This window comes from Delphinapterus leucas, unplaced genomic scaffold (assembly GCF_059928025.1).
Source record: "Delphinapterus leucas isolate spDelLeu-1000000601 "Yukka" unplaced genomic scaffold, BTC_Dleu_Yukka2 spDelLeu_asBTCV2_sq64, whole genome shotgun sequence".
Classification (NCBI taxonomy): domain Eukaryota; kingdom Metazoa; phylum Chordata; class Mammalia; order Artiodactyla; family Monodontidae; genus Delphinapterus; species Delphinapterus leucas.
The window spans coordinates 818994-833087 of record NW_028322273.1 but is presented as its reverse complement, the minus strand read 5'-3'; the positions used below and the strand labels follow the sequence as shown (position 1 = coordinate 833087).

At 40.2% G+C, this 14094-nt stretch overlaps 1 protein-coding gene across 1 annotated transcript in view; it reads left to right on the top strand.

Moving 5' to 3' along the window:
- LOC149743867 (uncharacterized) overlaps positions 1–14094 on the top strand; it is a 103988-nt gene that overhangs the window by 2234 nt on the left and 87660 nt on the right. The window contains exon 2 of the mRNA XM_089906098.1: positions 1085–1595. Within this exon, the coding sequence (XP_089762224.1) occupies positions 1085–1595 (511 nt within the window). The remainder of the gene's footprint in view (positions 1–1084; positions 1596–14094) is intronic.

Sequence of the window (14094 nt, the reverse complement as noted above, 5' to 3'; positions counted from 1 at the left end):
CTGAGCCTGTACAAAATAATACTCATAATGCTAAGAAAGATTAAATGTAAATTAATATTGACTACGAGTAACATATTTAAAAAATAATCGCCGAGTGGGGGATGGCTTAAAGTGGAGAGATTATATAATATGGTGTCCAAAGAATAAATCTCCCCTGACCACTGTTTCATGGGCTATAAGTAAGATATATTACAATGGAAAGTAATGGGAACGTTTTTAGTCAAGGCTTCGCTGCTATTGACTTGAGAGCAAATACTCTGAGAGTATAAATTACTCTTGCTATGTGCTGACTCTGAATGAACAATATTTCATGTGCAGTGACATGGTCTAAGCTATAGACTTGGAATTGAATGGCATCTGTTTCAATTGTTTTGTTCTCTCAAGAGCAACTAGATAGAAAAAAGTGGTCAATTTGACCCTTGTGGGAGCGTGTTGCAAATCTAAACCTGTGTCCCTCATACCATAAATGAAATACATTTGTAAATTTGTAAGTGTTTTCTTTCTGTTCATTGATGCTTGAGTATAATCTCAAACTTTGGGAGCAACATTTTATACATAAGTAGTTGGTTTTCTTCCTTTCTTCTTTCTCTTTCTCCTCTCTCTCTCTCTCTCTCTGTTTCTATCTCTCTCTCTTTCTCCATCTTATGTAATTGGATAGAACTGGGCACCTAGGATGATGTGGTGTTACTATAGTGGGATTTTTTTTTTTTAAAAAAAAAACAACTCTAACTTACCCTTTTAAAAATTTCATAAATACAGGTGTCAGTGCCATTTGGAATAGTCTCTATAACAATTTCTGTCTCCACATTTACTGTGTTTCAGCAAATTTACCTAATAGATGGTGAGTGAGCAATTTTTAAAGGGGCATTTTTTAGAAGAGCGGAGAGGGAAGGAATAGAGACAGGCACATACTGTATTTGAAGTTACCTCCACGTGTATTTTATGTATGTATACCCATACAATTAAGAAGTCTTTGGATGTTTTATCTTCAAGAATAATTCAGATAATGGATTACTTGAATATCATAAACATTTAGGGTTTAACAGATTTGTTACATATAGACGTTGTATCACGGATTTAAAAGACCATAGCCAGCGGGCAGCGGCGGGCGGAGCGACCGAGGGGCGGCGCGGGCTGGGCGGCGGGTGCGGGGGTCCGTGCTTCCTCGCGGTGGAGGGCTGGGGTTCGCCGAAGACGCCGGGTTGCGCCGCGTTGCCAGGTTACCGAGCGCGTGCCCCGCGCCCGCTCTTCCGCCCGGGCCGCCCTCGGCGCCGCCTTAGCCGCGGTGCGGGCTGCGCGGGGCGCCGGTTCCGCGGAAGCCTGGGTCGGGCGCTGCGTGCGGGACTCTCGTCGCTCGTGGACGGGGCGCGAGCGCGCGGGGGACGTAGGGCGCCGACCTGGGCCTCCCCGGCGCTCCGGCTCCGCTCAGGGCGCCCGCTCAGGGGCCTCCGGCGCGAGGCCCCCTTTGTGGTCAAGATGGCGGCGCCCAGGCGGGCGGCGCCGAGGTGAGCTGGAGTCGGGCCCGGAGAGGGGCGAGTCTGCCACGCCCAGGACTTGGACCCGGGGCAGGTCTCCCGTCTCCCGCGGAGCGGCAGGTGAGTGGGCGCGGCCGCGCGTAGGTCCCTCTCGTGGGGTGGTCAGCTCTCCGTGCGTCCGCAGACTTCTGTCGTCTGATAGTCAGATCTGGGGTGGCCCAGGTTGGAGGCGTGGGTGCTTGATTGGGGAAACCTGAGGGGTTTAAGGACTCTATTGGGATCGTTTCAGACCCCAGCAAGAAGCTGAGCAAGTTTCCTCTTGACTCTCTTCCCGGCTAAGTTTTCTCCCTTCTCTGAAGGCGCCAGCTTTTCTGAATCACCTTGTTACCCGGGGGGATACAGTTGGTGGTTCTGACCGTGGAACGTAGGACCTGGCGCGGGGAAGCCTGAGCTGGTTCTAGTTACTTTGTTTGCAAAGCACTTGTCTTGTCTTTGGAATCTTTGTGTATGTAACCAACGTTGGGAAGAGCCAGCGTTTTCTCCTCCAAAACACTGTGAGGGGTAACTTTTTATACGTAAGAAACAAGATGGCGTTCACATCCGTCTCTTTTCCAACCACTGAGTTTTGGTTGTGTTTCCTTTCTTTAAGTTTGTCTCGTTCTGAAGTGATAACAAACAAACAAACAAAAAGACCATAGCCAATTACACAAAGTATACTCTAGTCTCAGTCCTGCCATTAATTAGCTTAAGTCATTTAATTTTTCTAGGCCTCATTTTTCTCGTGTGATGTTTTTTCTTTGAAAAAGTATAGTTTCTAGAAGTCTCTAATCTCTGTGTCATAGTTCAGCTTGGAGAAAACCTGTTCTTATCCAAACTCCATGACATTGTATTTCCAGCTCCAACTTTGGACTTTGAGTGAGTTGGGGGCAACTTTTTCAGGATATTTTCACACAGCTTTTTTAGTTAATACCAGTCTAGCTGACTTGTCATACTCAGACTTTCTTCCATATTCTTTTACCAGTGTGTTCCTTAGTCATATATATAAAGACTGTTGTGGGCAAAATGACCTCCTGGGTCAGCTTACTGCATGGTCATCGACACAGGGCAGGGAGTAAGATTCTGTGGATTTTACAGAAGCAGATACAGGTTTCATTATCCATGTCCTCTCCCCTTTCATCTTACAAAAACAGCAGGCTTTTCTTGGAGAACTGCCAGATAATGCCATCCTGCCTCCTCACGGGCCCCGGGGATGAGTCGCCCAGGGACTGAACTCCAGTAAAGCAGGTGATTGGCTCATGGGTAGGCATCTGACCTCGGCTGAGTCTATCAGACTCCTCCCCAGGACTTTTCTCTCAGAGAAAAATGGAAGAATTGTCTTTTCTCTCTGGAATTTCTAAGCTGGGGAGATATGACTCTGGGACTCCCAGTGACCATCCAGCACAAGAAGAGACTTTCTGTAAAATAAAGTCTTGCAGAGGTAAGCAGGGCTGAGCGATGGAGAGAGAGCTGGAACCCTGCTGATACTCTGGAACTTGCAGATCCAACTGTATCTGAATATGGCTGCATCCCTGAATTTCTAGTACTTGTTTGTTGAGGTGGTTGTTGTTGTTTGGTTTTTGTTTTTAAATTTCCTTTGACTATTTTGAATTTGTTTTCAGTAATGTGCATTTGAAAGCATCATAGCTAAAAGAGCTAATTTCCTACATTAATGTCAGGTTTGCTGAGTGGCATTCCTTAAGTGAAAAATAATATCCGCTATTTTCTTTAAATAAAATCCTTCTAGCTCAGGTTTGAGATATTCAAAACTCTGCCTCCTACCCCCCTCTTTTCCAACATTTACTATATCACCTTGAAGCATTTGTGACCACATCTTTCCCATCTAGACGCAGTTGAGAGAGAGAGCAAAGACTTCTGATATAAACTGCAACCTATACGCCTCCTACCTGGAAGCTTTAGAACATACTTGATTCTTGTCATTAAAGCAAATCTTTTGTTGTTGTCTCCAGGGCACAGAAGCATTTTCATGGCATAATGGAGTACAAAGTACATTAAGCCTAACTCTACTTCTCACCCTCTTTTACTTTAAATAGGCAGAAAAGAACAATCTCAAACACATTTTCCCAACAAATAAAATACATATACGATTATGTTTAGAAGACGTTTATGCAACACATAGTTAGACTGATTAATTAATGGACCTTTCGCCAACTGGCACAGTAAATATATATGTTCAATGTGCTTAATTAAAAAGAAGACAATAACATATTTTTACAGGTTAATTATCTGAGAAGAGTATTGTGCCAGCACACTTGATGCTACAGTATTTCATGTTTGACAGGTAATCTTCTTTCAATTATATTTACTGCTAAATGTTTCTTGGATCAAGCTATTAAATTATAAGGTCAAAAGTAAAATGATACGAAATTACAATGATAAAGGGACACATATCCCACTTTATGAGAATAGAAGTTCTAATTTCTTTTCAATACTACTAGTAGTGACCACAGTACTAATTTGAGCCCTTACTATGAGCCACTGTGCCCATATGCATTTAGTTCTTACAGTAGTTCTGCAAAGGGCATATAATAATCCACACTGCAAAGCTGAAGAAAGTGATTCTCATAGCTGAAAGTCACATAGCTGGTGAGTGGCAAAGTCTAGATTCAAACTTAGAGTCGTCTGACAATGCCCAGGTTGTTGACCACTATGTACACTGCTCAATTGTTGCACCAATAAAGAAGTGCTTGAAATAATTATAGATTTGCCTACCCTGAAACTGCAGTGATTTAAAGACATCAAAGTTGCCAGTTGCTTAACCACATCTACTTACAGTAAGAAATTACATTTTATTTCATTTCTAAAACAAGATTAATTCTGCAGGCCCATAGAAACTTGAGCACACAAATCCTACCTCCAAATGAAAGATGCTTGTTTTCCACTATTCAACAGATGGCCCTGTACAGAGGCAATAAATATATAGTAGAATTTTCATTCAAATAAATGAGAAGAGAGGTTTCTTCTTGTCCTGATTCAGTGCCCATCATTATGGATTATGATGGCTCTTCCCAAACTTTACTTCATTCACTCCACTCTTTCTACAAAACTCCAGTAATGGAATCCATCATTCAGATATATGTGCAAAGCGAAAGGACTGTATTAATACAGTTGCTGAAAGTCAAGTTGATAGAGCACGGGAAATACATCCTAATAAATGCAACATTAATGTTTGTGTGGGCCTTGGAGTTAGCGGTAGAAAACTTTTCAGTTTAATGGAATATTTTGCCTCTTGCTGTGGAAGTGTGGCTTAATAGTCTTGTAATTGGTCATTTACAGAATCCTCCATCTCTGGGTTTCATGCTTTCTTTACTCTGCAGCTGTTGATTCCTTCTCTTGTTCTGGATGGAAGATAGCAGCGAAGCCACTTCAGAGGGCTCAGCCTGCCTTTTTGTGTTATTGTTTAGATGAAGATATTTCCATTTATTAAAGCACACTATTTAAACATTTTTATCATGTTTCAAAGTTGACTGTGTTCTGAAGGTATGAGCGCAGGCAGACATAATGGGGGATGTTTTCCAGGAGAGAACATACCCTTATCAAAGGAATTATCAGAATTTTCATGTATGGATTGAGAATCAAATTCTGGAGTTAGACCTGAATTTAAATTCATACTCACAACTTATTACCAGTCTCATCTTGATCAAACGGTTACCACACTTCTCATCAATTTCCTTATCTTTGAAAGCGGAATAAGAGAAGTATGCCTGGTGGAGTTACACATAAAGCTCATCTGATAGAATATTCATAAGGATTTTGCACAAAATATACATGGATATATTTTAGCACCGAGTTTAGCATGCGCTTCGTCTTCAATACATTTAAGAGCTATTATTTTATTATTATTATGCTATCGTTAAATATCACTATTACTTAAATGTCATTATTGCTAAAATTGCTGTAAAACTACCGCAATAACCCATGATGAATTCCCCTCTTCTGTTTCCTTTGTTTAAATGGAAAATATATATATAAATCTAGACAGAGAACACTTTAGTGATCCTATTCAGTGGAGTGAGAATTTCCATGGCACTGATTAAAACAAATCCTGAATTGCATGGACTTAAGATAGCAGAGAGGGGCTTCCCTGGTGGCGCAGTGGTTGAGAGTTTGTGACCCGATCCGGGAAGATCCCACATGCTGCGGAGCGGCTGGGCCTGTGAGCCATGGCTGCTGAGCCTGCGCGTCCGGAGCCTGTGCTCCGCAACGGGAGAGGCTGCAACAGTGAGAGGCCCGCGTACCGCAAAGAAGAAAAAAAAAAAGATAGCAGAGAGGCTAAGAGATTTGAAGTTAGACATCCCCAGGTGTGAATTCTACTGTGACCCTCTTCTAGCTCTAGAACCTTGAGGAAGTTACTTAAACTTTCTGAGCTTCACTACTAGTTTCCTCATCTGTATCTTTTTCAGGACTATTTATCAAGCATCTTCCTGTTCTCTATGCTTGGACGTATCAATGAATAAATCAGACAAGAGCCTTTGCCTGCGTGCTCCTTCTTGCATGCTTTCTCCCTCCTTACACTCTCGTGTGGAAACGGATGTTATAAATAAATTCTGTGCTTTGTCACAAGTTGACGGGCGCTACGGGGTAAGGAAAAGGATGTGAAGCTCACTGAAGAGGCTTGGGTTGGGAGTGCTGGAGGAGTGTACAGGTAGGTTCCGATTTTAAATAGGGTAGTCAGGGTGGATTTTATAAGTTGACATTTGAGCAAAGACTTGAAGTGAGGGAGTTGTCAGAATGTATGATGGGGAGACCACTCCCTGGGAGCAAGAATAACCAGTCCCCAAACTCTAAGGCAGAAATATGCCGGGCAGCTTGGAGGAATATCAAGGAGGCCACCCTGGCTGACTTAGTCAGTGGGGAGGAAGAGACAGCAGGAGGGCTGGAGGTCGGATATGTGATGGGTTGGATTGGGTAAGTCCTGGGAGGCCATCACATGCATTGTGTCTTTTACTCTAAATGTAGGCAGCCAGGGGCAGGATTTTAGCCGAGGTGTGGCATGAACTGTCTCTTGTTTGAAAAGCATAACTCTATCTGTGGCCTTGAGGATGTGGGGAGAGAGTGGAGTCAGGGAGAATCTCGGGAGGCAACTACAGGATCCTCGAGGTCTATGCTGGTGGCCTGCACCAGGCTGCTAGCGGCTGGTAATTCTCAGAAGTGGCACATTGGGAAGGTTGTGACAGCATTTCGTGGTAGATTGAATGCAAGAATGGAAAGGAAGAGGGAGTCAAGGGTGAATTCGAGATTTAGGGCCTGGGAAACTGGAAAGGTGTGGTTACTGTCACCCAAGATGGAAAAAGTTTGGGGTAGAGCATGTTTGGGGGATTAAAGACCAGTTTTGGAGGTATAAGATTTGAGATGTTTTCGTGACGTCCAAGTAGAGATGCTGAGTACACAGTTGGATACACAAGTCTGCAGTTCTGAAGAAAGGTCTAAACTAGAGATACTTTAATACAATGGAGATATTAAGAATAATGACATGGAAGCGCTATTTTAAAGATAAAATGAAGTCATGCAATTAGCACTCTGTCTTCTCAAAACATTGAATAACTGTTAGCTAAAATAATTACCTGAAATGAAAAAATACCTATAGTTTGTTTTGTTGTTTGCAGTAAAAGTGAATAAAATGTCACAATTATTTTAATAGTATTTGTGACACAGTAGTTTTAGTTAAGACACCATGACTACAAACATTTACAATAAACCTTTCCGTCTCCTACTTTTCACTCTGATAGGGTACTTGGAACCATATTTTGTAAGGTTTAAGTTAGTTGCCATAGGGTACCTCTTTAATTAGAAGTAATTCTGAACTGTCTAGTTCCATGCAGTTTTATATACATATATGTATAATTATTATTTTATGATTTATCAAACTCAGTTGAAAATTTGCATCACTGATATACATTAGAATTTAAGCATTTACCCAGGTATTCAAGGGAAAAAATGTACTTGTCTTGTAATTTCCATAGGGGAAATTACACATCTTCCCTTCACTTTGCAATTGAATTTGCAATTGAATGCAGGGGAAATACTATCTTACTGGTCTTTGAGTTCCCCTTAGCTATCTGCAAGTCCTTAAACAGCCTTTGTGGCTTAACCAAAATTCTCTTCCATCTTCATTCCGCTAACAGATATTGGTCTAAGCATGTGCTTATACTAAAAAATGCATGACCACGTTGTCTCTACACATCTATAATTTTATGTTAACACTATCATTATGTAAGCTATACTTGAATTGTAATTATAACAGATTTTATGTCAACACACATCCATTTCTAGTGTTCATCTGGTGTTCAAGGGGAGAGCAGCATGTCGTAAATTTTATCAAAATATAACATCTGAAGAATAGAACAGAGGGTAATTGTGTAATTCTGTATTCACTCTAATTAAGTTCAGTGGAGTTGGCATAATAGAATTAAGGTGAAAAAAAAAAAAGACATTGAGGTACCATGGCTCCCTCTCCTAACACACCCTTTTTGTATCCGAGAGCAGAGACTCAGCACCTTTCTGTACAGAAATGGAGACAGGAAGAGGCCAGAGGATGAATGACAGGCACGAATGAGGTGGAACTTTGAAGAGCAACATGGAAATGAAATAATTCTTTTGTATTTGGTAGGTGGGGAAAATGTACCAGCGTGTATGCCTACTGGGACCACGTTTTCCAGAACAGTTAAGCCCAGTGTCAACTATGCTGTCCCACCTTCCTCGTAAGTAGGAACATACTGTTACTTGAATCTTTGCTTCCTGTTTCTTGATACCTGGTTGAGAAGATTATCACAAGAACTGCATCTTGTTAGCAAATACACTGTTTTGAAATGATTGACACTCACTGAAGAGTGGCAGCTCCAAGCTTGCTCTCTCTTGATCTTGGAGTATTTAAGTCTGGAGTGCAGGAGTGGGTTATGGGGAAAGACCATTGGAATTCTTATGTCTTCAGCATAATGGTTATAGCATAATGGTTAGGAGTGTAGGTGCTGGTTCCAATCTCTGCTTTCCACTTGCTAACCATATGAGCTTGGGCAATTTACCTGATTACCTGAACCTCAATACTCCTGCCTATAAAATGATGTTAATAATATTTCATCCCCATAGACTTGTTTTCAATGTTAAAATGAAGTCACTTACACCAAGCACTTAATACAATGCCTAGAGCATAGTAAAGTCTATTATTATTACTATTACTACTACTACTATTATTATTATTACTATCACGATGCCAGGTGCTATTTTTCCTATGCCTTATTCCATTATCTTCTGCCCTGTTCCCCCATTTCTGTCTTGTTGCTGTACAAGGGTAGGTTTGTCACAGAGCATTTTCTTTCCCTAGTGTCTGACTCTTAGTCATCAAGGTGACTGGTCCATGACCCCGGCATTCATTGCTGCTCGTTGAAGCAACCCATTTTGAGAAGGGGAGTTGGATATTGATGCCAAGTTGGGTCAAGGAGAGAGAATTTTCTCTCTTCTGCACTCAGAGAGCTAAGTGAAATATTCAGGCCTCAGAAGGAGAATCAGGCAAAGGGCAACATGCTTAATTTCATACCTTAGTGATTAAGAACAAGTCAGACAGGCTGGATTTGAACTCATTTCCGTCATGTACTGACAACGGGATCTTAGGTGCTTTTGTAACCCGTCTGAGGCTCAGTCAACATCTGAAAGAGACGAATAACATTATCAGAACCTAGTGTATAGCCTCGTTGTAATAAGTGAGTAAATCCTTTTAAAACGTTCAGCACGTTGTTTGGCATATAAACACTTAATAAAATTTAGCTTCTTTGACTACTACCGCTGCTAATATTATTAAGTAGCTGAGCAGATCCGAGGCCCATTTTTTTCTTAGATTGCACATAATCATTTGGACAACCAGCTCACATTGATCAACCGTTGCTTATATATAAACCCCCATGAACCCAAAGGTGCTTTAACTCTCTCCCAGTCAGAGCCTGTTCTGGGGGCAGAAGCAACACCGGCACTACCCCCGTCATCTTTGCCTTTATTGTCACTACACTCGCCTGCCGTACTGAGCACTTTCTGTTTGCCAGGCACCAAATTTAGCCCTGCGTATGCACTATATCATGTAGTTCTCACACTCCACTCAGGTGGGAGACATTATCATCATCCCCAGTTTTCAGGTAAAGACGCTGAGGTGTTGGAAAGGCAAGAAACTTGACCCACAGCAAGAGATGGAGCCGGAGTATTCAAACCCTTCTCTCTGACCTCAAGAACCCTTAAATATTAGCATACTACTACATCCTGGTAAGAAAATCTGCTTCCAGCCACTCTGGTGAGAGTAGAAATGATTCTCAGTCCCCACATTCCTCTATTGCCCATGCCACCCTAGCCTCAGGACTAGGGGGGAAAGGAAGTGATCTCTTCAAAGAGCAGCCAAAGGGAACCTACTCCCTTCTGCCTTTTCGTAATCAACTAACCAATATTTTATTTCCTTCTTAAGAGTCCCCACATGTTCCTTTTGGTACTTAGCTTGGCCTTTTAGAATTCTGACATTCTGTACGTGACTCATCCACTGTATTTCATGTTAATTTATTGAGGTCAAGTATAGGGTCTTACTCATCCTGAAGTCCAGTTATCCCCTGTCACATCTAACTCTGTTCTCTTCTTCTTGTAGGACATCTGCAGGTATTTATTTGAATTTTGTTGCATTGTTCTCATCAATAGTACATTAAAAGTTATACAGAAAGTGCTTTCTTATAAGGAAAACCATCTAAATAGATTTCTAGCTCTTTACTTTTTATAGCACTATTGTAGAGATTATAGATCTCCAGGTAATATTTTTTAGATTGAGTTCTTCATATCATCTTATTTTTACATATAATGATAAATCTGAATTTTCTCTATCAAACCTCCGAGACTTCACTGGCTTGTAACTTAGCTTGTTGATTATGTGTTGTTGACTTTTCCATTTACAATGATATTTGATCCTGGTAAGGATGGGGCTGGGTGGGAAGGTACATCTTAGGGCCATAAATTGGTTTTGTAGAGAACTAACATAAAGATCTAAAGCCTCATCATATTTCTGCAGAACTCATGAATCATTTTATTATAATTCCATTCATTCAGGGAGTATAAAACCATTTTCCAATTGTTATTCCTAATTTGTTCATCTTCTCTTCCTTAGTCTTAGTGAGAAGAGAGCAGGCTGAATGGAAGAAAGTCATTATGACCACTGGGGCCCCTAGGGTAGGCATCAGTCCCAGAGTTTTGTTTTCATCTCTCCGCTATTAATATTGGCTAATGTCTTGAGTGCTTACTTGGTGCAAATTACTTAGCCGACCATGGCAAATGGATTGTGTCATTTCATCCCCTGATAGTCATACAATTAATGTATGTATTATTATGATATCCCATAATGCATACATGGAACAGAGCCTCAGAAGTAGTTATTTGCTCACCAAAATATGGTAGATGTGGAATTTGGACTCAGGTCTGATAGACTCCTAAATCACTCCTAGTGATTTTTACCACTAAATTAAAGTTGTATACCTCTGGAGAGTAGATAGTTTCTAAAATTTCCTCAGCTCTAACGTTTTATAATTAAATTTTTGTCTGATGGCAAGCTTAACAGTTAAGATGGGTAGGAAGGAATGCCAGCCTGTTGAATGGAATTTCCCTGAAATAAGCCTGTTTTATGACACCAGTTCACTCATTCATTCACTCAGCATGTATTGAATGTTTGCTCTGTGCAAAGGCATTTTAGGCATCACAGTGGAGTGAGCGCCCCTTCCATAGACTCTCCTGCAGCACTCAGAGAAGTCTTGGACTGGTTTGCCTGTTATGGAATGGGGCTTGGTGATAGAAGCCTGGTTTGTCCTCCACTGATATAACTAAGACATACTCATATGAGTTTATAGGCATCTTGAAGCCGTGGGATAGTAACACACATGAATCTTACCATTTTTGCCTGGGATTAATGATATAAAGGCTTTGGATTTGGGTATGGAAAATGGGTGCAGTTATGGGCGTGTTGGTTCTACATATATATGGACATCACGTGTCATCAGCCTGCAGCTACCTGCCATTCCTCACTACTTCTTTTCACAAACCAAACAAGTACCTTCTTATCTCTCCTGTGGATAAGCTCTTGACAGTGGCACTAGGGCCTCCCTCAATAAGTACATCATTGGCTAAACCAGTGCTTTCTCAGATATGCTCATTGAACAGCCCTTAAGGTGGACTGACATTCCACTGCCTAGAATAGAATATGGTGTTCTTTAGAAATCGGGGGGAAAAAATAGGCCACCAGATGTACTTTCTTTACTTTAAATTGTTTATATATATATATATATATATATATATACACGAACAATTGTTATATATGTGTATGTATACTTGTTCATATATATGAATGATTTAAAATTGAAGAGAGATATATATATACACACACATATATATATGTATATTTAAATTTTGGCTTCTGTTAGCAAGTAGTAAATTAAATTATTAGCAGATCCATACTGCAGGGAAATAACCAATCAGATTTCATTCAATAGCTTGCTTTTTTGTAGATTTATGGTTGTGATTTTATATCTGCAGGTATGTTTGCTGAAGAAAATATTTCTACCACTTTACGCAAAATTAAATTCATTTAATACCAATGCGGCATGTCCCAAATGTCTTAATACAGTTTTAATCTTTAATCGCATCAGAAGTATGGAATTAGAAACATACCCCAAAATCATTTGAAGATATAATTACTTTCATTTCCCTTATACTTCTGAGACTTTTGAAAAATAAGTATTTAGTTGTACTTATCTGTTTCTGTCTCTCTAAGGATAGCAAACACTGAAACACAATTATTTTTAAAAGTCAATATTAAAAGTATATTGTCCAAGATGATCAAAACTAAGGAAGTGGCAAAGAAATTCAAAAATTTAAACTTTCAAAGGGTGCTTTTTTTGTGAATGTGTAGTACTTGTTCTTCTGAAGGAATTAATCTTTTTAAAAATTTAATTAACTTATTTTTTATTGAAGTATACTTGGTTTACAGCATTGTGTTAATTACTGCTGTCCAGCAAAGTGACTCTGTTATACATATGTATATACATTCTTTTTCATATTCTTTTCCATTATGGTTTATCACAGGATATTGAATATAGTTCCCTGTGCTATATAGTAGGACCTTGTTGTTTAGCCAATCTATATATACCAGTTTGCGTCTGCTAATCCCAAACTCCCAGTTCATCCCTCTCCCACCTGCTTCCCCCTTGGCAGCCACCAGTCTATTCTCTATGTCTCTGATTCTGTTTCTGTTTCATAGATAGGTTCATTTGTGTCATATTTTAGATTCCACATATAAGTGGTATCATGGCATTTGTCTTTCTCTTTCTGACTTACTTTGCTTAGTATGATAATCTCTAGTTGCATCCATGTTGCTGCTGCAAACGGCGTTATTTCATTCTTTTTTTTATGGCTGAGTAGTATTTCATTGTATATATGTACCACATCGTCTTTATCCATTCATCTGTTGATGGACATTTAGGTTGTTTCCATGTCTTGGCTATTGTGAATATTGCTGCTGTGAAGATCAGGGTGAATGTGTCTTTTTGAATTATAGTTTGGTCTGGATATACGCCCAGGAGTGGGATTGCTGGATCATGTGGTAGGTCTATTTTTAGTTTTCTGAGGAACCTCCATACTGTTTTCCACAGTGGCTGCACCAACTTACATTCCCACCAACAGTGTTGTAGGAGGGTTCCCTTTTCTCCACACCCTCTCCAGCATATGTTATTTGTAGACTTTTTAATGATGGCCATTCTGACTGGTGTGAGGTGGTACCTCATGGTAGTTTTGATTTGCATTTCTTTAATAATTGGCAGTGTTGAGCATCTTTTCATGTGCCTATTGGCCATCTGTATTTCTTCTTTGGAGAAATGTCTCTTTAAGTCTTCTGCCTATTTTTTTGATTGGGTTGTTTGCTTCTGTTGTCATCAAGTTGTATGAGCTGTTTGTGTATTTTGGAAATTAAGCCCTTGCTGGTCGCATCATTTGCAAATATTTTCTCCCATTCTGTAGGTAGTCTTTTCATTTTGTTTATGGTTTCCTTTGCTGTGCAAAAGCTTGTAAGTTTGATTCTGTCCCCTTTGTTTATTTTCATTTTTATTTCTATTGTCTTGGGAGACTGACCTAAGAAAACATCGGTATGATTTATGTCAGAGAATATTTTGCCTGTGTTCTCTTCTAGAAGTTTTATGGTGTCATGTCTTATGTTTAAGTCTTTAAGACATTTTGAGTTTATTTTCGTGTGTAGATAGGTTCATTTGTGAAAGGATGTGTTCTAACTTCACTGGTTTATATAAGGCTGTCCAACTTTACCAACACCACTTGCGGAAGAGACTGTCTCTTTCCCATTATATATTCTTGCCTCCTTTGTCAAAGATTAATTGTCAAAGATTAAGTGAGGTGTGTGGGTTTATTTCTGGGCTCTGTATTCTGTTCCATTGATCCATATGTCTGTTTTTGTGCCAATACCACGCTGTTTTGATTACTGTGACTTTGGAGTACTGTCTGAGTCTGGGGTGGCTATGCCTCCAACGTTGTTCTTTTTCTTCAGGAT